This window comes from Pinus tabuliformis, chromosome Q, assembly GCF_031772625.1.
Source record: "Pinus tabuliformis cultivar Carrire ecotype Pingquan chromosome Q, CPIR1, whole genome shotgun sequence".
NCBI lineage: Eukaryota > Viridiplantae > Streptophyta > Pinopsida > Pinales > Pinaceae > Pinus > Pinus tabuliformis.
In genome coordinates, this window is record NC_142296.1 from 404,989,293 (window position 1) to 405,015,585 (window position 26,293).

A 26,293-nucleotide genomic window follows, 5' to 3' on the forward strand; every position below is an offset into this window, starting at 1 on the left:
TCCCCTAGGCCAATTCCTCTAATTTTTCCACTTTGAAAGCATCAATATTGATGAAAAATAATATAATGATCCAATCTAGATCAACCAAGATCCAACTAGAGAAAAAAATGCAAACAAATGTAAGTCAACTACCTTCACTCCAAGAATTGTTACTAAGGAAGTAAATAAAATGTTAATGGAAGAAGGACTTAAAATTAGTATTGGAATCTTTGAAGAGGAATAAAAGCATAGGGAGAAATAATTGGTCAATATAATCCTTCATTGGTTTTATCATTAGTGGCAGAGATTACTCTAGAATTGGATGTCATTCCATTAGCATGAATCTATTTTAATACAATTAGATGACTCTTGGTTTCATATTCCAAGCGGCACACTAGCATTTCATATTCACCTATCTATTTGTATTTCTCCTAATATTTACAAATTATTTACAATGACACCAAAATATTGAAGGATTATGTGTCCAACATTCCCCTACCCCCTTAAGTCGAAGGGGTGTTTGTGAGTCCAAGCATCATTTTTAAAGTTTCAAGCTTTTATCTTTCAAGTGCTTTGGTGAATAGGTCTACAATTTGTAAATTTGTGTTACAATTTATTAAATTAATAGTCTTGGCCTCTACATGATATTGAATCAAATGATATTTTGCATTGATGTGCTCGGTTCAATAATGAAATTTGGGATCATTGACTAACTTGATTACATAAGTATTGTCAACCAGAAGAGGAGTAGACTCACTTATTTTTCTTGTAAACATTCAAGTATTTCTCGAGCCACACAATCTCCTTTTTTGCTTCTGCAAATACCAAATGTTCTGCCTCTGTTGTGGAATCTACTAGAAATGACTATTTGCATGACCTCCAGGAGACAACTTCTAATCCAAGACTCATGATATAGTGTGAAGTTGATAGTACATTTTATTTGTCCCTGTCAAAGTCTAAATAAAAATATCCAATCAAGATGAAGTCCCCTTAAGTATTTTAGGGATTCCCTTAAGTATTTTAGGGATCTTTTTGCAGCAGAAAATGTCCTTCACAAGTGTTTTACATCAACTTGGAAATAATCCCAACAAAAAATGAAATATATGATCCAGTGGTGGTAGGGTAGATAAGTCTTCCTTCAAAATGTTTGTTCTTATTTGCATCCTAAAATCTATTCCCTTCTTTCAATGTAAGCTTCAAATTCTATTCCATTGGAGTCAATCGATGATCACATTTAGCCATGCCAAGCATGTTCAACAATTCTCCAATCTACTTATTTTGGGATATGAATATGTACTTTGGATGTTAAGTCACTTCAATTCCCAAGTAGTAGTGAAGACGTCCCAAATATATCATCTCAAAACCCTTCTTCAACTATTCTTTTTATGGATGCAATATAGCTTTCATTGTTCCTATCACCACTAGATAATATCATCCACCACAAAATATATAATTGTTTTGCAAACTTTCTTGAAAAACATTGTTGCATCATTAAGTTTAAAGTGTTTGAAATTGAATTTAAAAAGATGCTCAGTTAACTTTTCATGCAGGGCTTGTGGTGCTTGTTTAAGTTCATACAAGGATTTGATGAGTTTACATACTTCATGTTATTATCCCTTCACAAGAAAACACTTTTTAAGACATGAGAACATTCTCTTTCAAGTCTCTATTTAAGAAAGTAGTCTTCACATCCATTTGATGGGTTTTTCATCCATTATGTGCTGCCAAGGTAAAGCGAGTTTGGATGGTGGACAAATTTGTTGCAGGGGAAAAGGTCTCCTCATAATCAACACCTTCCTTTTGTGCAGATCATTTTTCCATGATCCTTGTTCTTTTCTTGTACACCAACTTGTATCCAAATGGTTTAGTTCTAAATGGAAGTTCCACCAATTTCCATGTCCCATTCTTGATGAGTGTGGCATATTGCTTCTACATTGATTTTTTCCACTCAAAATGATTAGTAGATTCTCAAAAGAAAGTTAGCTCAAAATTATTATATAAATTTAGTTCTCAATAATATTAAACATCCATATCATATACATCACGTAAATTGGAATTGTCTACATCACCCCCATCAAGTTTGGTGGAACCTTTAGTTCCCATTTTTCCAACTGCATCAAAATGAACAATTTCAAGTGCTTTGATGAGCCACTCTAATATACTTTTTTTATATGGTCCAGTTTGCTCCACTAATTAATATTTTACTACATCAAAGCCTAACCTTCCAATCCTCCCAGTTACATCATTCATAGGATCTTCCTAAGATGAAGTGGCCAAAACTTCAAGAGGGAAAGTTGGTACTTCAAATTGTTGGGTGTGTGTTATATTCTTTCCACGAATAGCCCCTATATTAGGTGGGCGAACCTATCTATGGTTTTGTGCATGGGTTTTACACATGGTTTTGGGCATGATGGTTTTCTACCCATGGTATCTTGTAGATCTGGTTAAGGGAACTATGGTTATGTTCTAATCCAAGGTTAATGGATTTGGGTTTATGAATTCTTCAATGTGTATATATATATGTGTTGTAATATTGAAAAGAATATAATGAAAAATCAATCTGGTAGTCTCAGTTTTGGGATCCAAGGGAAAATCTCTATGTATATCTATTTTATTTTTTATGCTCTCGCCATTGTTTATTTTTTGTTTTTTAGAATTCGTATGCAGGTAATTTCTGTACACGGTTATAACCTACATTTGGTATTATATTTGTTTCGGCTTCAAGGGGACGCCTTTACTGCTGAGGGGTTTTGTTCGGGCTTGTGGTAGACTCTGTTCAGTGGGAGATCTGTGGGATCGATTCTTGCGGTGAAAGAAGATGGTGAGCAGTGGAAAGATAGAGATCGAGAAATTTAATGGTCATATTTTTTAGTTGTGGAAACTCAAGATGGAGGATCTATTGGTGGATAAAGATCAGTGGATCACGGTAGATCCAGGTACTAAACCAACGGTAATGTCAGCTGGAGAATGGGCGAAATTGGATCAAAAATCAAAGAGCTCAATATGGTTGTCTATCTCAGATTCAGTATTGTTCAATGTATCAGGGGAAACTATGACGAAGGCTTTGTGGGACAAGTTACAGACTTTGTACTAATCTAAGTCTCTCATGAACAAACTGTTCCGATAGAAAAATTTGTATAACCTAAGGATGAAGGATGGAGACTCAATGACAAGGCATCTAAACGCCTTTAATACTGTGGTAAGCTAGTTGTTATCTATTGATATTAAAATTTCAGATGAAGATAAGTGCATCAGTTTGTTGTGTTCTCTACCAGATTCATGGGATAGTCTAGTTGCTGCAATAGGTAGCAATACAAATACCTTGAAGTTTGATGAAATAGTCTCATCCTTGGTGTCAGAGGAGATGAGACGGAAAAATAGGGAGGGCTAGAATGGAGATGCCTTGTCTGTACGAGGACAGTCCCAGAATAGAAATAAAAATAAGTCCTCGAGTGGGAGATCTAAATCTCCAGGAAAACCTATAAAGGTAGAAATGTGGAAAGGAAGGACACTTAAAAAGGTAGATCTAAAGCTCCTAAGAAAGGAAAGGGATTGATGATGCTCCTTCTCTCAAATGAAGGTGGGGATGTGTACTTGGTATCTTCTTCAAGAGCACATGTAGATCATGAGGCATGGTTGTTTGACTCAGGTGCATCCTTTCACTTCACTCCTCATAGTTCCACGACTATGAGAAATATGATGGTGGTGATTTATTCTTAGGGGATGACAGAGGCTAGAATCGTCAGACGTGGAAAAGTCAAGTTGAAGTTGCAAAGTGGAAGGCTTAGAACACTTCTAGGTGTTCTGCATATTCCTCCATTAGCCAGAAATCTTATTTATGTAAGCAAGATGGATGATGCAGGTGTAAAAACAATGTTCGAGAAAGATACCTGCAAGATGGTTGGGGAACACTGGTATTGATGCGGAGAGTTCAGATTGGAACTCTATACGAACTTCTGGGCAGTACTATTATTGATGGGTGCAAAAGTTTTGTGGTTACTGAAAGTGGAGCAGAAAATCTAGTGGTGTCTGGAGAAAAGACCATGTTATGGCATCAAAGGCTTGGACATATTGGAGAGAAAGGACTTTGAATACTTCATGGTAATGGTATGGTAGAAGGTATGTCTAATTTCTCTCTGGATTTCAATTTATGTGAACATTGTGTATATGGGAAAAAGAATCAAGTGAGTTTCCCCTCTAGTGCTAAGAGGGCGAAAGGGATATTAGAGCTTGTGTAAAGTGATGTGTTTGGACCTGTGTCGATTCCATCATTGGGTAATTTTGTGTACTATGTATCATTTATAGATGAATTCTCAAGGAATACATGGATATATTTCCTCAGGATGAAATATGAATTTTTTGACATGTTTAAATAATTTAAGATTCTCATGGAAAACCAGTCAAAGAAGAAGATAAAGGTGTTGAGGACAGATAATGGTGGAGAGTTCTACAAGAAGGAATTTGAAGAGTTTTGTAATAAGTGTGGTATAGCACAGTAGAAGACTACTCCATACACACCTCAACAAAACAGAGTTGCAGAAAGAATGAACATGGCGTTGATGGCAAAGGCAAGAAGCATGCTCAGTGGTGCTGAGTTAGGACGAAAATTCTGGGCAGAGGCGGTAGAGAATGCATGCTACCTGGTCAACAATCACCTTCATCAATGTTGGAGGATAAGACTCCACATGAGGTATGGGCTGGTAAGAAACCTCTTTTTCACATTTGAGGGTATTTGGATGTGATGCTTATGTACATGTTCCAAAGGAAAAAAGAACCAAGTTGGATAGTAAATCTAAAAGGTGCATATTTATTGGGTATAAGGGTGGTTTAAAAGGTTATAAGCTTTGGAACCCAGAAACAAAGAAGGTTGTGTAAAACCAAGATGTGTTGTTTAGAGAGTTGAAAGATGTTATTAAACATGAAGTCCTACTGAAGGAACCTGAGAAGATAGAGTTTGAACTAAAGGAGGAAGAATTAGACTCTACAGTAGAAGAGGAATCAGAAGATGAAGAGTCACAAACTCCAGCTGTGAGAATATCAGTTAGAGAAAGAAGGAAACCAGAAAGGTATAGTCCATCTGCTTTCTTTTCAAATTTTTCTTTATCTATTACTGATGATGATCCCAGAACTGTCAAGGACATAGTAGATTCAGAGCATGGAAAACTCTGGAAAGAGGTCATGGTTGATGAAATGGCATCTTTGGACAAAAATGAGGTTTGGGATCTGGTGGAGTTGTCGGATTGAAGGAAACCCATTGGAAGAAAATGGGTGTTTAAGAAGAAGATGAATGCAGAGGGCAAGGTGGAGAAATACAAAGCTTGGTTGGTAGCAAAAGGTTATTCCCAGGTGTCGGAATTGATTTTGGTGATATTTTTTATCCCATTTCCAAGGTAGCTTCTATTAGATTACTTTTATCTATTGATGCTGCTTTTGATTTTCAGGTAGAACAGATGGATGTGAAGACAACATTTCTTCATGGGGATCTAGAAGAAGAGATCTACATGAAGCAACCTGAAGGCTTTGCGGTGAAGGGTAAGAAAGAACTGGTATGCAAGTTAAAAAACTATCTGTATGGGTTAAAATAGTCACCAAGGATGTGGTATCATAAATTTGATACATTTATATGGGAACTTGACTTCACCAGAAGCAAAGTGGATCACTGCATGTATTTTAAATTAATTGGTGAACATGTTATTTATCTAGTCTTATATGTGGATGATATATTGCTGATTGGAAATGACAAAGGAATTATCTAGGATTTGAAAACCCAATTGTCCTCCAAATTCGACATGAAGGATCTTGGTGCTGCAAACTATATTTTAGGCATGGAAATTAAATGATATTGGGCAAAGAGGAAGCTATGGTTAAACCATAGGAAGTATGTCGAGAGAATACTGCAGAGGTTTAATATGCAGGATAGTAAACCGGTGAAGGTTCCTATTCCTGTAGGTGTAAAATTATCTGCTAAACAATTTCCTTAGACACAAGAAGAGGAAGAGGACATGTCCTGTGTTCCATACGAAAGTGCAGTCGATAGCCTAATGTGTGCAATGGTTTGTATTAGACCATACATTGCACATGCAGTGGGAGTATTGAGAAGGTTTATGTCAAAACCAGGGAAGGAGCATTGGACAACAATGAAGCGGATTTTCATGTATTTGCATGGCACTAGTGATTATGGTCTGTGCTACCAAGGAAGACCACGATTGGATAGAGTTTTGGACATTCATGGATTTGTTGATGTAGACTGGGCTAGACATCTGGATCAGAGAAGATCTACAAGTGGGTATGTGTTTAACCTATTTGGAGGTGAAGTTAGTTGGATGAGCAAGAGACAGCCTATAGTGGCACTTTCAACTACAGAGGCAAAATACATGGCAACCACTCGTGCAAGCAAGGAAGTAGTTTGGCTGTAGAAATTGTGTTCAAGTATGGCATTAGTACAATGAGCTATAAGGATAGATTGTGACAGCCAAAGTGCAATTTTCTTGGCAAAGAACCCTGCTTATCATTCAAAAACAAAGCACATTGATGTTCAATATCACTTTGTGAAGGATATGGTTGAGGACAAAAAGGTGTTGTTGGTAAAGGTGGACACTTTGAAGAATGTTGTTGATGCATTAACAAAGTTTGTGAGCATTGAGAAGTTTTCTTGGTTTAGAGAAACAATGGGTGTTGCAGGGTTGGACCAATGACTAAGCTCTCCTGTGACCCCCTGTATGGAAAATAAAATAACAAGTGGGAGAATGTTGGGTGTGATATTCTTTCCATGACTAGCCCCTATATGAGGTGGGCAGACCTACCTATGGTTTTGTGCATGGGTTTTGCACATGATTTTGTGCGTGATGGTTTTCTTCCCATGGTATCTTGTAGATCTAGTCAAGGGAACTATGATTATGTTCTAATCCAGGTTTAATGGATTGGGGTTTATGAATTATTAGACATGTATATATATGTGTTGTAGCATTGAAAGGAATATAGTGAAAAATTAATCTGGTAGTCCCCATTTTGGGATCTAGGGGAAAATCTCTGTGTATATCTATTTCATGTTTTATGCTCTCGTCATTGTTTATATTTTGTTTTTTAGAATTCATATGCAGGTAATTTATGTACAGAGTTAAAACCTACACAAATGGAGATTATGGAGATTGATCCAATATAGGGACTCCCCTTCAATATATGGAATATCATTATTAAATTCATGATATGTCTTTACATGAGTAAATCTATCAAGTTGATCAAACTATTGATTGAAAATTTTGTCAGTCTTGAAAGATTCAAGAAAAATTATAGCTTTGGATAGAATAAACTTCTTGTTTACCTAATCATAAAGATAATATGCCCTAGTGGTATTTCAATACCCCAAGAAGATGCACTTTCGACTCCTTGCATCAAGCTTGTTTAGTTGTTCCTTGGGAATCAAAGCATAGTAGGTGGAACCAAAAGCCTTGAGATGCCCCATCAAAGGAATGCAACCATACCACATTTCATAAGGAGCCTTATTTGTAATATCATGATGTAGATACATGATTTTCACATATACTACACATATAACCATATCAACCGAAATATCAACTGTACATTTTTTAAAAACATCATGGAGTGAACCATATTCAAGATAGCCTTGTTCATTTTTCCATCTACACCATTTTGTTGAGGATTGTATGGTATGGTGGTTTGGTGTTGAAACTCACGCTAAAAAATATAATTTTCAAACTCATTAGATGTATATTCTCTTCCATTATTAGAATGAAGAGAGCTAATATGTGATTGTGTTTTAGTTTGAATCCACACATGAAATTTTCTAAAAGTTTCAAAATATTGAGATTTATCTTCAACAAGTACATCTAACGAATCCTAGTGTAATCATCAATAAAACTCATCATATATTTATTCCCATTTGTAGATAGAACATGTATGGGGCCACATAAATCATAATGTATCAATCCAAGTTTTCTACATGCTCTAGAAGTGGAATAATGGAAGGGTTGTTTTCTATGTTTCCCAAGGATACATCCATCACATTTCTTTAGTTTCCTAAGGGTAGTAGGTAAACAAGAAAACCATTATTAAAATTAAACAAAGGATTTCATAATTAATGTGTCCAAATATAAAATGCCATATAAGACTAGATAGTAATGTACCTACATTGTGATGAGAGAGGTATGCAAATTTTTTGCATGAGAAGATTTACCTTTCAACTCCAACATTCTTTCATTCTCCACTCTAGTCATGACAATCTTGTTGTCAAAGGCCTTACTTATTGCTACTTTTCCATAAAATATATGAATGGAGTGGCTTTCTTGTCAAATGTGCACAAGGGACAAAATGTCTCTCTGCAACTCTGGAAGAAAAAGTATATCATGCAGAAGATAATCAGGGAATCTATTTAGTTTAATCCCATTGGTGCCAACTCTTGAGGGTTTTAGATGGTTTATCTACAAAATACAATATGCCATGATTCTACATTGTCATCAATATCTTCAAATTAGTCTCTCCAAAAGGTCATGTGACATGTTGCACCTGTGTCAAGTAGCCAAGCATCTTTCCAAGAAGCAAATGAAGTGTGAAATAAATCTTCAGTTACTCCAATATTGCAATGGTAAATAGTGTAATGAGTAGATTCAAGTGATTTATCTTTTTCTAGATATAACATTTTATCTCTATCTTCTTTCTACTCTTATTTTTTTGAGCTTATCCCAGTGGATTATGCATGGAAATGCATCATCTCCATTTCTACTACAATGTGCATAATGACTATTAGTTCTCTTATCATGGTTGTGTCTACCCCCTTTGTCTAAGGTTCTTTATTTCACATCCTCTTTTACTGCTTTCTCCTCTAAAGAATCGTGTGATTGAACTTTCCTTTTTGAGCAAGGAATATGGTTTCTTCATGGGGTTGAGCTATTGTCTTCCTCTTTCTAAAAAATTTCTCACATCCTAGAAATTTATCCACCAAAGAGCCAAATATAAAAACTTTAGTTGGTCACTAACTTATAGGGATTAAACATACTGAGAGTATGTAGGGTAGAGGTCCATGATGAAGGTTGGGAGAGAAAGATCTATTTTTACTCTTCTGGCATCTATGTCATGCATGATGGCTTTGCTCTTAGAAGCTAAGGCCATGGGGCCATCATCAATTTCACTTGTAGTTGCACAATCTCCAATTTCGAGTGCAAGTGATACAAGTCTTTTAACTTCTTTAGAGCACCATAAGAATATGTAATGGAAACAATATGGCAACTCACCTCAGGGCACAAGCTTTATTGTCTTTATTCTTCCTTATGGATAGCTCATTATCTGATGTAGGCTTCTTAGGTCCAATGTCCTCCTTCACATATGTCATTTGAAAAATAATTGAAAATGAGCTTTTGTTTGATCTTCCTGGACCCTTCTTTTCATTTTACCTTACCAACTAGCATCATGCCAATAATTGAAATGAGGGAATGCATCTTCAAACATAACAAAATCTTTGCTAAAATAATTGAACTAGCCCAACATTATTGGGCTTCTCAAGTTATTTGCTTGAAAAACTATCCAATCCAACAAGCTTAAATCCACCATATCAAGCTTCATCACAAAGGAAAAATCTAATATAGTGGTCCATTTAAAATGTTTTCCGGGCAAAAATTAGAATTGTAGAACCGAAATATTATATTATTACATCTTCAAAGTAGAAATCTAATAACTTAATAGGTGGAAATTATATATCAAAAAATGGTAATCTTTAATGGCTCTTCTATTTTAGAAAACAGAAGCTTAGGTCCCTTCATTGTGAATCCTTCTAGCCACTTGTATATCCATGTGCATAATAGTAACATTATTAGCATGAATGTCACACAAGTTTGTACCCTCAAATAGACCCACAAGGTATGCCTCAATGATCTTCTATAGAGATAAAATGACATGGATCTAGAAATGCATGTCTATCTTAAAATCATATGAAATTTCTTGAACCAATATATGAAAAGTTAGCTTTCTAGTAAGAAGCTCAGTGATTTTATGATATTTTCAAATTTCATAAAGAGAAACAATTATGGGATGAGTACTAAAATCTTTGAAGCTTAGGCTCAAGGATCAATATAGTGAAGATCAGGAGGTTAATCTAGGCCAGGGAGATTCAAAATGAAACCCTTTTTATAACCTTTATTTTTACATACGCTGATTGAAAAATGATGTCATGTGAACTTAACTAGTTCAAATGGGGCATCATAATAACAAAAGAATGTGATAAAAAGCTTTTCATTTCCTATAGTTAGAAGGTGTACAGAGCTTGGAATTAATAAAAAAGGAAATTACCTCTGACAATGATGGGCTTATGGATCTCTAGGAAGTCAACCACTTCTATACAAAAGGGAATGAGGTTACGGGAATATTGATTAGAGTGGAATGAAACTAGGGCTTAGGGACAGCACTTGGGTGTAGGATAGGAGAATTGGGGTTATGAAGAGAAAATAAGCATGACTTTCAACCTCTATAACAAAATTTAGGATGGAAAGGAAACAAGTGTGAGCCACTCACAACCTATGAAAAAAATCTTCCATTATGGTTGACAAGGATCTATAATCATCCAAAAGATTCCTGGAGGGGGTAGAGAATTCTAACAAAGGGCAAAGAATGAAGTATATCACAGAGTTATAATCTTTCTTTGATACCATTATTAGAGATAACTCCAAAATTAGATGTTGTTCCATTATTGTGAATCTATTTTAATATAACTAGATGACTCTTGGTTTCATATTCCAAGACGTCCATTGGCCTTTCATATTCACCTACCTATCTGTATTTCTCCTAACATTTATAGATTATTTACAATGGAAAACAAATCCCAAAGGAATGTGTGTCCAAAATTTACATTTCATTGAAAAACAATTTAATTAAGGTAATTGAAGAAACAAGGATTATAAGGAAAGTCTTGAGATTTTTTAATTCTACTTTTCTAGCACTTGTCTCAAATAGGGCCAATCCATACACCTTTGATAGTTCAAAATAATATCCTTGTGTGACTGTAAATACAAAATCATGGCAAATATTTTAGTTGTAAAGGTGAAGAAAATTTTCTTAGAGGTTATTTCTTAGAAATAGTTTAGATTTCTAGTTGGAAGACAAATTCCTAATGCTATTGGAATAGCTAACTCCATAAAACAAAGAAACTTGCAACAATGGTTATGAAAATTGATATGTTAAAATCATATGATAGACCAAGTTGGCTCTATATCAAATTGCTTGCTCCTCCATATGGATTTCGACCTTCTAATTGCTATATGGATCTTGGGTTGGATAACTTCAATTTCTTTTGTGGGTTTGATAAATAGGTTACCATCTAAATTTTTAACTCCTACAAGGAGATTGATAAAAATATGTCTTTTGTCTGTTCTATTGTTTTTACTTATTGTAGAAGGTTTAATGGAGCAATTCTAGAAGCTAGAAGGGTGAATCCAATAGGTGCTTACACTTAACATTTGAGTAAACCTATAAAGAAATAAGTTGGAAATACAATTTAAAAAATAGTTTTATTCTTTTTCCTCCAAAAATAGTTATCCTTGGGAATGACATCATCATCTTGAATCTTATTGGTTCTTTTAAAATCAATTTTGTTAGTACATTTTTTGTTTTGAGTCTCAATTTTTACCTTAAAATTCCCCTAGTGATACTTATCTTTATCATAAATTTTAATATCAACAAACAATAGTTCATCATAGTTTCGAAGGAATTTAAATGCTCTATCATCAGGTCTCTATCATTCATCCTTGGGAGGTGTAGTTTTTTTTCAAAAAGAAAAATTATTTACTAGGGACTTGGACTAATACAAAGCCCCTAACTTATAACATAATGTCTTGGCTATAATTTTTCTTGAAGCATTAAGTAAACACTGGATCTAAAAGACACAACTACATTGTGTTCTTTTCCTTTCTATCCATCTTTGTCCAATGTTTTGTCGATATACTCATAGGTCTACTATTGGGATCCACTATGCTTCATTGTTCATTGTCTACCAAAAGGTCTTCCATCTTGAGCTTCCATATCTCAAAGCTTTGCCCATTAAATTTCTCTATTTCAATTTTCAAATTACTTGTCATTCTCTTCTAGCGCAATAAACACTACAAAGCTCATGTTAAAATGAGATTTATCATAAAACCAAGATAATCTAATGTTCAGCCAAAAAAACATTCCCTAAAACCAATAATCACTATTCCAAATGTAGGTTTTAAACCAATGACAACAAAACAATCCACATAAATCATTTGTAAACTATAAGGCAAATAATAACAATTGCACATAATACTTATAAATTTACCCTGAAAGCCCACCCAAAAAAAAATACACTTACAACCCTTACAACTTGCCATTACAACCCTGTACACATGTCAAGTAAAAATAATACATGTCATGCAAAGGCAAGAGTAACCGTATAAAGCATATAACACACCCAACACAAAACTCAACCTACAAACACAGAGTTAATTGCATAAAAAAATGTAATACATATTCAACAAGATGCTCAAGATATAAAGATTACTAGGTAAGCCATATAACTTTTTGGAGATGCATTGAAAGTGGGGCCAATTTCTTCAAAACATTACTTTCAGTGATATACGCTCTCGAAGAAGAAAACAAGACAGATTGGCAAAGGTTTTCGACTCAGAGATGGGAGATCAGTCATCTCCTCATTCAGATTGTTGATGGATAGACAGGATTGATTTTTCTTTCTTGCAATAAGGATACAGAGATACTGGGAAAGAGAGATCCGTAGTATATGAAGGTGCAATTTCTTTTTTAATGTTGTTTTTTCAAAACATTTTTTTATAACTTCAACATGCTACAAGGAGCAGAAGAAGAAATCTTGAAACCCTGGTTCCAACTCTTTTCCTGGTTTAACATAAATTAGTACGGATTTAATTCTAGAGATTATTAAACATACTGCCACGAGCAGAAGAAGAAATCCTGAAAGGCTGGTTCCAAAAGGTTATGGTGACCGGACACTAGTAAATATGTGCTGCTCAATCTTAATTATATCAAATGATCAATCAGGAGGCACTTCACACATAAGAAATTAAATTATAGTTGCACAAAGATAGATGACAATGCACATACCAGAGAACATTACTAACTTGTCGCTGTGGAGGCCCTCGAAACTCAGGGTTTATTCTATGCTCCACAATCCATACAACAGCTCCCGTGATGAGAAAAAAAGCACCAGTCGTACACCACATCCCTGGTGAAAATGGACGCAAGAAAGCCCATGGATTCGATTCTATCTCGTTTGCGCGAACCACTACAACTAGGCCTGTTTCTATGTAAGGCTGTGTGAAGTCCACAATTTTCGACCGATTTTTCACAATAAGAACGTCTCCAACGACTGCATCATATTTCTGCAGGAGTTCAGCTATGAAAAACTGCACATAAGTAGTATGCATATGTACTTATTTTCAAAGAATACGTGATTAATTATCACAAGGGGAAACGCATTTTCACATTAACAATTAGGTCCCCAACCAATTTAGGAGTCATCAAAGTTTAACACATACTAACCTGTAAAGCGACCTGCTCCACGAGATCGTTGTAATTGGGTGTAGAATCCCCTGTTCCATAAGGTCTAAATGTGTACTGAACAGTATAAGGAAGCAATTTCACTGCAGCCACAAACACATCAATACAATATCCTTTTACCGCGTTGCTGCCTTTCACTGTTGTTACAAATTCTTTGAACCCTGTCTTTCTTGGCACCACAATCACAAGTTGGCTGCCATGAACCCAACCCCGTGGCACTGTTTTGCTTTGACCAGGCCATATAATACCAGAGTCTCTTAGATTTATATGAGATTCATTATTACTGATGGTAGCTGTATATTCTGGAGGGGTAACTGATAAACCAGTTCGTTTTGACCAGAAACCAATGCTGCGGAAGCCTTTATCAACTACATTGATAATCTCAAATGCAGAGCTCATCAAGTTCCCATTTTTGTCCAAGAGTACAGGACCTGCAATGCCGTTGAAATTAGTTTGTAATATTATCTTTTGTAACTGTGCTCCTCCTTCAAAGACCTTCAGTTCTGCTAGTTCTGATTTGCCTCCGCTCTGACTTGATAGAGAAGATGGTTCTGCAAAAGAGATATTTCCTCCTTGTTTGAAGTAGGTGTTGAGAGAGTGAGCAATCATCAGTATACTGTCATAAGCATATAGTCCAAATGCATTCAAGGAGGCGTTAACCATATTGTCTGTTTGTAATTTTTTCCACCTTTGTGCAAATACACGCTGCTGTCTTGAATTTGGAGTATGTGGACGCAGGCTGATTAAACCTTGAAGTGACTTCATGATGCCTTCTTCAAGTAAACCAGAATCTAAAACAGAAGATAGCCAATTTGTGGCTATCCAGACATAGCCGGCGCTCAACATACCAATGTCCTTGACTTCAGAAAAAAGTTTAAGGCCAGCATCTGAAAACATGTGGACTACAAAAACTCGTGTATCCATCGAAGCCAAGTTTGTCAACACATCACCCATCTGGCTTGGGCCAACTCCAGGAATCATAGCTGCCTTATTGGAAATCTTAGCTCCCACATTTGCCAGAGCATCCCCTAATGCAGAAATTCCATTTCTCCCATGGTCATCATCCATATACACGGCAACAACTTCTTTCCAGCCAAAGGAATCCACAAAATCTGCAATTGCTTCCATCTGAGAAACATCACTGTAGGTCATACGATTAAAATAAGGGTATTCATATGATGTCAGAGTTGGATCAGTAGCTGCAAAGGACAAAAGTGGTATTTGAAGTCCATTTGCTATATGAGATACAACATGAGCAAGGTCGGAGTATTGTGGACCTATTATTGCCACCACATCCTTTTTCATTAACTCCAAAGCTGCATCAAGACCAGTTATTGCATGAAAAAACATCAGAAATTACAAGTTTTCAACTATGCACTGGTTAACAATACATTAAATTATATTTCAAAGCTCTAAATTGGCGTACACTTTGAGAGATTCCCAAGTTGGATTCACAAAAAGAACAAAAACCAGTTTCAGTAGCTGCATAGCTTGTTAGGGAACATGTAGCAGTTGATATAAAAAAAAATAGCAGCTGGAACAGTTCTCCACTAAATTCATATGAGAAACTGTTAAGACTCAGCAGCAGCAACTGTACTGATACTTAAAGACTTTTCTTTCTTTCAGGTATAATGAGTGTTCAAACGTAACTATACTGTCAATAATCATTTCCTTTGGCTGGTACTAGGATTTATTATACTGGTTGCATCCATGTCAAAAATGATATTTACAAATGAATCAAGAAATAATATAACTTTACTACAGAGATTCTACAGACTGGATTATGGCTCATACAATTCCATAAGACAAGATGCTTATCATATCCTATTTCCTCTCTAAGACAGCAGCATTTACATCTTTCTGTTCCAACAATTAACAGGATTTGCTCACCGCTCGTCACTATGTTTGACAACCCCTTTTGCTTCCCGATCGGTGGTGGAGGCAGACAGGACAACAAACAACATAAAAAAAAATTCTCCTCACTCTGTTAGTTAATGTGATACTTTCGTGTCACATTCAACAGTTTGATTGCCAATGTTTAGACGATTCCAACAGAGGATGGCCGATGACTGGGACGTAAATGGGAATGGTTTAACGGGGAAAGGTTCTCGTCCCTGTTAATACACGAAGACTAAAAGACTCCAAATCAACCAAGTATGACGCTATGGGGCCTTTTCCTTGGAAACCGAACTCTTCCTTAGCTCTGTGCCTGCCTGATAAACCTGCAATGAAACAAATCTGTTGTACGACCCAACGATCTCACACATCAATAACACAGTGATTTACCAAAATCACAAATATTGATTCTAGAAGGGAAAGATAAAATAATACAATCGCGTACAGTCCCTTTACACATATCTCTCCAAATCTCACTCCCTCTCTAGAATCCTGATTATTACATAAGAGGCACATTAATTCTCGTTCAATTCCAACAACCCAAATCTGTCTCCTATATTATCTGACAGAATCCCAAATATAACTGAATAATCTTTTTTACATTGAAACTAATTAATTTTCTAACAATTTTGATTTCTCCTGCACTATATTTAATATAATGATTATAATTCAAATAATTTAGGAACTCAACTTCCTTTGAAAATAAATTAGAGAACTAATTCCCTTAGTAAATGGGTTTTTGAACTAAGGAGGTTAAAGGTGGATTTGATTTGTAGAAGTTCCTGCATTAGACTCTAGTGAAGAAAAGAACTTTTCTTTAGCTTCTTAATAATGGTGTTATACTTGATGATATCGACTTTGGACATTGATGTAGCATCTTCAATTAGTTGTTTCTTCCATTTGACTAAATACTAAAGATACTCCATACCTCTTGTTTTCCTGACTACCTTCTAACTCAAGATTGTTTTAATTTCCAATGCCTTATTTTCATATATGCTCATTGTTTGTACTTCTTGTTGTTTTTGTGCAATTGTTTCTTGACTCTTTCCTGTAATTCTTGCATAATTACTGCAAAATATTCACTTTTTGCACTTATGAGCTCTTGTTTTCCCAAATACTTTAATTTATAAACTCCCTTGAGGTGCATTCCCTACAATATTGGAAAAGGGCTCATCCTTGTACTCCTATTAGGTGAGTCATTGTAGGCAAACTCAACTTGAGAAAGTATCTAATCCCACTCCTTGGGATGTTCATTTACCAAATTTCTCAGAATGTTGCCAAGACTTCTATTTACCACCATTGTCTGTCCATCTGGTTGGGCGTGATAAGTTAAACTAAAGTTCAAAATATGCCTAGTTTCCTCCATAAAATTCTCCAAAAGTGGCCCATGCGTCTCATATCCCTATCTCATACAATGCTTTTGGACAATCCATGCTATCTTACAATTTCTTTAAAGAATAAAATTGCCACACCATTAGCATTAGTAGTTCTTGTACAATCATTAAAATGTGCCATTTTGGAAAACTTATCCACAACAACAAAAATGGAATCATTACCTCTTTGTGTTCGAGATAAACCCAAAACAAAATCCATATTGATAGAATCCCAAGGCTTGTTGGGGATTGACAATGGCTGGTAGAATCCTACATTCTGACTCTCCCCCTTTTCCCACTAACATACTCTGCATCTTTCCACAAATTTTTCATATTAGCTTTCATACCTTGCCAATAATAAAAAAGATTTAGTACAACAAAAATTTTATTAGCTCCAGTGCCAATCCTCCATTATGCTTCTCTTTGATCATGTTTTCCATCATGGAACATCTAAGAATTAAAAATTTACTGCCCTTGAAGAACAAACCTTCTTTGATCATGTAACTTGACCATTGAGGTGAATTCATGTTCACTGAGTTTTCACATGTTGCATAAGTTGTTTTGAAATGTACATCACTATTACATTTCTTTGAGTTCATCAAATCTTGAAACACATAATTGAAATTCTTGTAGAATTAAATTAATCCTACTTAAATCATCTGCTACTTTGTTTGATGACCCACTAGTATGTTTTATTACAAAAGTGAAATTTTGCAAAAATTCCACCCATTTGGCATGTCTCTAGTTCAACTTTGTCTCGCTTCTTATAAATTGCAATCCATGATTATCCATATGAAAAAACAAATTCCTTGGGCATGAGATAATGTCGCCACTTCTTCAAGGCCTTCACAATAATGTAGAACTCATATCATATGAAGAGTACTTTTGTTTTACCTCATTTAATTTTTCACTAAGATAAGTGATCGGTCGCCCATCTTGGCTCAACAAAGCTCCAATAACAATTTTGTTGGCATCAGGTTCAACTTGAATCGCCTTTCCAAAGTCTGGCAATGCTAAAGCGGGAAGCTTTGTAATTATTTTCTTCAACAATTTAAAATTGTAATCTGCTACTATAGTCCATTTGAATGGTTTATTATTCTCCTTAATAGTTTCAACAATGGGTGCACACAAACTATTGAAATTCTTTATAAATTTTCTATAGAAGTGGGAAAGACCATGAAAGATTCTTACCTTAAACATGTTTCTTGGAACCAACCGGTTAATTATCACCTTCACTTGATCTTAGTCGATTTTCAATCCACCCCCTGAAATTACAAATCTCAGGTACACCAACTCATTCTTCATGAAGCTGCATTTCTTTAAATTTATCAACAATTTCTCTTGTTGCAAAGTGCTCAAAACTAACTTGAGATGTCTAAGATGATCCTCCTTTGTTTGGTTGTACACTAAAATGTCATCTAGATACATAATCACAATTTTCCTGTAGAATCCTTTAAAACTTCATTCATCAATATCATAAAGGTATTTGGTGCATTTGTAAGACTGAAGGTCATCAAAATCCACTCACACAGTCCATGATTTGTCTTAAATGCAGTTTTCCACTCGTCATGATCCAAAATTATGCAAGAACGCAACAAAACACAAATATAAACATAAACATAGAGATGCAATAGAAATAAAACTTCATTTCATTCACATCAAAGAACTGAAATATGCTTACATACAAAATGGAAATAAACTAGCTTGAGTGATGTTAACTTATCTTTGAGAAGAGATGTGGCAGCTACATGCCTCTAAACTATGTTACAATGAGGCTCAAGGGACTTTTTATTATTAAACAACAAAGGAAAACCCTAAACAACCAAAACCCTAACCCTAGGAGATAGAACACCAAGAGTTTGTGGGCCTCGTTGGGGTTAGTTGGGCAGCCAACTTCCCGAGGTCATAACTTGGTCATATGATCTTCATTTGGCATGTACAATACTTGATTGGAAATATCTCTTTGAGTACTACAAGATTTACGGCTTGTTGCAAACCTAAAAAAAAACGTCATTTAGGGGGTCAAAATAGCTCTGGAAGTTCAGGACCTGAAAAACTGCTAAAAATAGTAAATGCTGCTATAATCAAGGAAACTGATGAAACCAGCTGGAGGTCTAGGTGGAATAGGTAGGAGGCCACCAATATCCACCTGGATCATTCCTCCCCCCTTAGGAAGCAATGGTACCCATTGTGTGCAAATTCTCCATGAGGTGAGGAAATTTTTATTGAACCTGGTCCCTGGTGAAGAAGTTGGCATGATTTGACAACTTGATATAGCTAGATCCTCTGCTAGAGAGTGTTTTCGATTTGTGCATCTATGATCTTGTCAATTGTGGCCCATTCGATGCAGCTTGGGTTGAGCTTTATTTGTGTCATCTACTCAGTAACGTCGAATGTGTCCAATAATGGGGGAAAGTATGGTCACAGTCGATCCACATTGAATATTGGGTGTAGGCAAGGGAATGATGGAATGTCAAGCTCAAAGGTATTTTCCCCTATCAGAGCAGGCGAAGCTTGCGGTGGGTCCCAGCTAGGCGTTCCTTCTACAAATGTAACCAAAATTTGTCGCCCATCTGGAACTTGTGTGGCACCCGATGTTGATCATGACATTGCGTGTACTTAGCATTGGCTTTGTCCAATATGTCAAGGACCTTCTAGTAAATGTTTTGAATGTGCTCAATGAAGTTGTTAGCCCTATCAACTTCGAACTGGACATGAGTAGAATTTGCCTGAGTAGCTGCAACTTGTATGGCCACATCAATGGGACATGGTGGTTGGAATCCCAACCCCACCTGAAAGGGGTTGTGGCCATTTGAGCTATCGAGAGCTCTATTGTAGTTTTCCTGGACATAGGGGAGGATTTCATCCCATGTGTGTGGATTCTTCAAGTTATACATGCACACAATGCGCACAATCATCCTATTGACAACCTTTGTTTGGCCATCAGTTTTGGGGTGGAAGGTCATGGACTTAGTGAACTTGGTATCTAGCCTCGACCAGAGGCTTGACCAAAATGTACTCAAGAGCATGTTATCCCGAAATGAGATAATGGACTGTAGGATCCCAAAGTGTACCCACACTCATTCAAAGAAGAGTTTAGCAATGACTTCTGTTATGATACTCTTCTTGCAGGACGCCGAAATGTCCATGTTAGAGAATTTGTCAATTCCCACGAAAACGTAGTCATTTCCATGCTTAGTAGAAGGAAGGTTTGACATATAATCCATGGAGATGGATTCCCAAGGCTGACTAGGAGTAGGAAGAGGAGTATATAGGCCTTGCTTCTTCATTATAGGTTTGTAAATGGTGCAAACAGTGCAAGATCTAATGTACTTCCCAACATCTTATCAGAGGTTCCGCCAATAAAATTACTTCTGCAACACTACCACTATTTTATCTACTCCGAAATGTCTAGCAACTCAATTACAGTGTGCCTCCCAAATCATCTTAGCACGCTCACTTGAAGGAATGCATAGGCATCCTAGGTGGCATAACAGTGCACCCTAGAGGTGAAAATACAAAACTTTCTTGGCCTCTGGGAGCATCTGGTATGTGTTGCTGAATTCAGGATTGGTCTTGTAAAGATGCAGCCACCTGAAGTCTCATGTCCACAAGAGTCGAGCACAGTGGTCAATGCCATAACCGATGGTCGGTTGAGACAATATACAAAATTATTGGTGTTTCCCTTCTTGTACTTGATGTTCAAATGGAATTGTTGCAAGTATGTAGACCATTTCTAATGGTGATTGTTTTGTAACTTTCCTTGTGTCTGTATGAACTGCATGGGTTGGTGGTTTATGTGGATGACCGTTTCCTTCCCCATAATGTAATCTTTCCATTATCAGCAGACCTGCACAATGGAATACATCTCTTTTTCATAAGTGGGATATTTTCAAACTGTATCTGAAAGTGTCTCACTATGATATGTCACCAAATGCCCCTACTGAGTAAGAACTGCACCAATAGCATAGTTGGAGGAATCTGTCTCAATTTCAAATGGTTGTTGTAGGTATGGTAATGTGAGAATTGATGCAGAGAAAAGGAGATGATTCGACTTGACAAATGCCTTCTATTGAGATTCAGATGAAAAAAAATTTGTTTTCACTCCGCCCTTAGTGGCTAAACTAAAGGCCAAGTGATATGAGAGAATCCCAACATGAACTTGCGATAGAAATTGGCAAGACCCAAGAAGTTGCGAAGCTCTATTAGAGTGGTTGGGGCTAGCAAATCCTGAATAACTTGTATCTTGGTTGGGTCCACATGCACACCCCGCTCATTACTGATGTACCCCAGATATTGAACCCAGGTCATACCAAAAGTGCATTTCTCCAAATTGGCACACAATTTGTGTTGTCACAAGGTTTAGAGGACCTATTGGATATGATGTATGTGCTCTTCCCAAATCTGGCTGAAAATCAAGATGTCATCCAGGTATACTACCATGAACGAGTTGGTGAAGGGTCACAAGATGTCATCCATCTGCCGTATGAAGTTTGTGGGGGAATTTTTCAACCTGAAAGGCATGACCAACCATTCCAAAAGACCCTCCCTGGATTTGAAGGTAGCTTTCCATACATCTACAGGTTTGATTGGTACCTAGTGATAACTTGACTTCAAGTCAATCTTGCTGAAATATTTGGCCCCCTTGAACTGGTCCGGAAGGTCATCAATCCATGGGATTGGATACCTATTCTGGACAATGATCCTATTTAGCGACTGATAGTCAATACAGAGTCTCCAGGTCCTGTCCTTATTCTATACTAACACGATCTGATTCCCAAAGGGTGATGAAATTTGTATGATGTGCCCTTTTTGCAACAGCTCTTGAATTTGCCTCTTTATTTCATTATTCTCCAAAACAGAATGTCAATAGATCAGTCTGTTGGGTAGTGGTGCACCTGGCGTCAAATCGATGGAGTGCTTGACCTGACAGTGTAGGGGTACCCCTGTGGGTGAGGTGAAGATGTCCTTGTACTCCTCCACGGCCTTGTCCATCTACTGATACCATGCGGAGGAGCCTTGTCTAGAGGTCGTGGATGTGGCCACAATCTTCTTCTTTCCTTGAGGGTGAATCATAAGGATGAAAAATTTCTCAGTTTGGGAAATGAGCTTACTGCATTTCTTCATAGAGATCAAAGAGATGACGGTAGGTGGTGCTACCTCCAGTATCATATATAACTTATTGCCTAAAGTAATAATAGTACTGTGAGACCTAGACTCATACACATCACGACACTTCCACAAGTATGGTTGGCCTAATAATACATTACAAACTTCAAGAGGAGAAAAATATCAAAGTACCTCATCTTTGAAGGGCTTGATGTTGTAGGGAAGGTGCCACTGTTGGCTGACACAAAGATCTCGACCTTAATCGAGCTACCTGATGGTGTAAGGCTACGGGTGTGGTGTGGTCAATAGGCCCAACCACTTCACGAATTCTACTGAAATGAGGTTCTTTTGTCTTCCGCTGTCGACAATGAACTACAATAGAGAACCCTTAACCCACATCTATGAGTGGAAGAGCCACTCCCCCTCCTCTGGATATTCGAGATCAATATTCTGGATCTTGGTGGTGTAAATCATGGCACTAGGTTCTGCATCAATAATCTGCTTCCCTTTGTCATTCCCCTTGTTGGGTTCTGACTTAGAGTCAGAACATGCATCTAATTCAAAAGCCTTCAACTCAACCACTAGTGACTGCTTGGATCGACACTCACTTATGTTGTGAGTGGGGCTCTTATGGAACTCACACCATTTTCTTGTGTCCTTCCTTGTCTCTGTGGTTTTTTTCGTTGCTTGCAGCTTTGGCGGGTTGTCATGGGTGGCCTGCCTTGGATTTGTCCTTTTTTCTGTGGTTTGGGGTGCCTTTCCCTAGCTTCAGATTCATAGATCCAAAGGCTCGCTTCTTCTGTTTAAATTTCTACTCGATCTTGACAATGTATCGATAGGTGACACCAACAAAGGAGATGTATAGGAACTCCATCTCATCTTGGATGTACTTATGTAGATAGTCGTAGTACTTAAGTACCAAATGCCACTCAGAATCCTTGATACCCAACTTCGTGTGAAGGGTATGAAAAATATTTGTGAACTCTAGCACGTCTTGGTCTCTTCCCTGCCACAGCATGGTCCACTTTATGTATTTATATTCATAGCTCCCAACAAGGTAATATTGTTCCTTGATGGCGTCTCAGAAAGAATTCCAAGTGGGTGCTGCTAAAAATAGTGAGGGTTCCCTCTCGTCCTTTTGTTCATTGTAGGTTTCCCACCATTCCTTGACATGGGGGCGGATTTGAGGAGCACAAAAGTAATCTTTTCCCGATTGGAAAAGTCATGAACCAAAAAATATACTTCCAATAGATTTAACCATCTATATATGGTGTTTCCATCTATCTGGCCTTCAAATATGGGGATGTCAAAGTTGACTTGTACCATAAAAGAAGTGGTGCCTCCAGAGTTGCTGTTGGATGAAGATGTGTCACCTATGGGTAGGCGCCGAAAGATCTGGGAAAAGTTGTCCATCATCACGTTCCTTTGTCACTCGAGGGATTCTCTGAGCAATATTTTGAAAGGATCTCCTACTCCCTTGTCTTTCTATTCTTCTGCCATGGGAGGTGGTCGATGTTTGCGAGGCTGGTCTTGCAAAGGTTCAACTAGTTCAAGCCCTAACTCCTTAGACCCTGACCTTGTTGGGGACATGAAAAGAAAAATAGAGAAAGAGCAGACTGCTCTGATACCACCAATCTAGACTTATGCAGGAATGCAACAAAACATAGATATAAACATAAACACATAGATGTAGTAGAAATAAAACTTCATTTCATTAACATCAAAGAACTTAAATATGCTTACATATAGAATGGAAATAAACTAGTTTGGGGATGGTAGTTGTTGGGAACAGGATCCCCTAAGGACAGTTTTGGGGCTAAAAGCCCATGTTTTGGATCAAGTTTTATAATAAAGTGTAAAGTCTCTGCATTTTGTGGTCATGGAGCGCGAAGTTGTCATGAGCCATAAAGGGTTGTCCGCCCTTATTTTGTAAAATAAAGTTGGCTGTAAAGATCTACCCATGGTATGTAGACCATGGGATTGTATAAAAAGAGCTAAGTAAGTAAGCTCTAAGTAGTTTTTAAGTCATAAGTTGTAATATAAGTCTTGAGTGATAAGGAGAGAAGTCTAAGTTTTGGGTCGTAGCATAGGTAGAGGTTGTGCAGCTAAGTGCACAGAGGCCTAGGGTGGAAGTCCGCAGCTGAGTGCACAGACCCCTGCAGTTTTGTGCGCAGGGAGGATAGAGTTTGTAATCATCTGAAGATATCAATAAAAAGAAGTATTCTACAAATTTTGTGTCTTTGTTTCCTGTTAATGCATCTTGTCCTATTGTGTATGAATTTAATTTATAATTCTTATGTGGTGTGCAAATTTATGTAATTAATTGGTTAATTGAACGCAAGTAAGGATATTTGTTTACGTGGCGCTAACTATGATCATTTAATAAGATAAGTAAGACACTTAAGCTAGTTTGGGAATCTGCACGATACACTGCCCTAGCAGCACAAAAGTACTTGAACCACGGGATAGGGCTACGAGAAGGCCAATCGTACCCCTTCGGGGAGGTACTGAAGGGTGGAATAAAGGGCTAGACTGATAGAGCCCTAGAACTTAACAACCTGTGTGAGAGCAGGAATAGAAGGAATAAACCGACATCAAAAGCATCTCAGGGTGTGGAAACTTGGTTCCAGCATCCCCCCATATTGCTTCGAGTGAGACTTCGATCCGCGCTCCGCGGGCTGATGCCGAAAGGGCTAGTAGTGTAGGGATCTATTTGGCTAACTAGCATTGAACCTGTGTTAGGCCCCACGTATCCAACAAATGGTTCCGTTTCCGGGACCGGAATCTACATAAGAGATGTGCGATGTCGTATCACTGGAATCCAACTAAGAAAGAGATCAGAGACTGGTTGGATAGGAAGATCCACGAATTCGCAGTGCAGGAGAACAGAAATCCGCGACTGACAAAGGAATAGTGGCTGGACAAGTACCTATCTACATAGATCCACGAGATCTTTTTATGTTCCTTTCTGGTTGAGCTATACGAGTGGATCGTGAAGCTAGTGGATAGCCGAGGAAGGTGAAGACTTGACAATCCTATTGTCTGGACCCCAGAGTTAGTACAGAAATTGGAAGTCTCTGAGGATAAGATCGCCCATGCTATCAATCATTGGCTCAATCGCATCATAAGAGGATTTGTGACTAAATTCGCGGTCGATACCTCAGTTAGCTACAGCGAGGCAGAGCGACGCTTTTTCAAAGGTCCACGAGGTAAGCACTTAAAGTATTTGAATACCTGGATTAAGATGTTATTGTGAAAAAAACAGGTTATGAAGCTACCTTGATGTTCGGAGCTATGCGAAGCGGAAAGACTTATAGGAACGAAGGAAGAAAGGGTCCTAAATATAGTCCATTAATTTCACCTCCATTGGGTGACAAAGAGGGAGTAGCGTAGGCTTCTCCGTGAAGTGTTATTTAGTTAATAAGACAAGGATTCCCACGACTGCCACCTCCACCCACACCACATCCAACTTCACCACCATCACCTACGACTTCACCCATACCAACACCACCTACACCACAGTTTAGCATGGCAAAACTCATTGAAGGTGCCTTTGTTTAAAGGCTTGGGAAATGAGGACTTGGACCAATTTTGGTTCGTTGTGAAAGTTGATTGGGAAGCTCATGGTGTTATAGATGATCACATGAAGAAGGAAACACTGGTTAGTGCTTTGCAGGGTTGCAGGCTAACTTGGTACATCAAGTACTCTAATGATAACCCAACCACTGGGGTGGCAGACATCTAGACTGTGCTGAATAAAGAGTTCAGTAGGCCTAAATCTGAGGCACAGTCAATTGTGGGGTTCAAGGAAATCACGATGAAACCAGGCGAGACACCTTGGGAATTAGATCAGATATTGAAGTGTAAAATCTGCGAAGCTAATATGAACTTAATAAATGGAAAACACTGTGAATGGTTCATGGCTTCGCTCTTGCCACAGCCAAGGGTTGCGCTGTCACAATAGAAGATCACAACTCAGGTAGAGGCCTTGGATATTGAAATGAGACTACATGAAACACCGATGGAGGATCTGAATTTGGGGGTTCAGCAGATCCATGCGCAATTGAAAAATCTTTGCTTTGAAATGGAGAGCTTGAAGTAGGACAAAACAGTTTGGCCAGAGGTGCGCGAAGAGGAATGGTGCCTAAAATGCAAGGGTCAGGGGCATGACAAAGACCGTTGCCCGGTCTTTGGAAACTATATTGCAGGAGGGGGACCAATGCCTTTGAGACCGGAAGCTCAAGCAGAACCAAGCGCGGGGCCTACGTTGTGATGCACTATATGTCAGGTAGCAAGAAAGTATACGACAGATAACTGTCATTTGCTGCAGAAGCTTGTACAAACACCACACCAATTGTTCTGCAACTTCTGTAGGTCAATAGGGC

The 26,293-nt window shown here is 37.5% G+C and overlaps 1 protein-coding gene across 5 annotated transcripts in view; it reads right to left on the bottom strand.

Annotated features, from left to right (window-relative positions):
- Positions 1–26,293, bottom strand: part of LOC149219891 (glutamate receptor 3.3-like) — a 189,455-nt gene that overhangs the window by 14,324 nt on the left and 148,838 nt on the right. For 4 of the 5 annotated variants that reach the window (XM_089384530.1, XM_089384529.1, XM_089384526.1 and 1 more), the window contains 2 exons: positions 13,513–14,846; positions 13,075–13,376 (listed from right to left, as the gene is read on the bottom strand). In XM_089384530.1, the coding sequence (XP_089240656.1) occupies positions 13,075–13,376; positions 13,513–14,846 (1,636 nt within the window). The remainder of the gene's footprint in view (positions 1–13,074; positions 13,377–13,512; positions 14,847–26,293) is intronic. The other variant, XM_089384531.1, reaches the window with a different exon arrangement.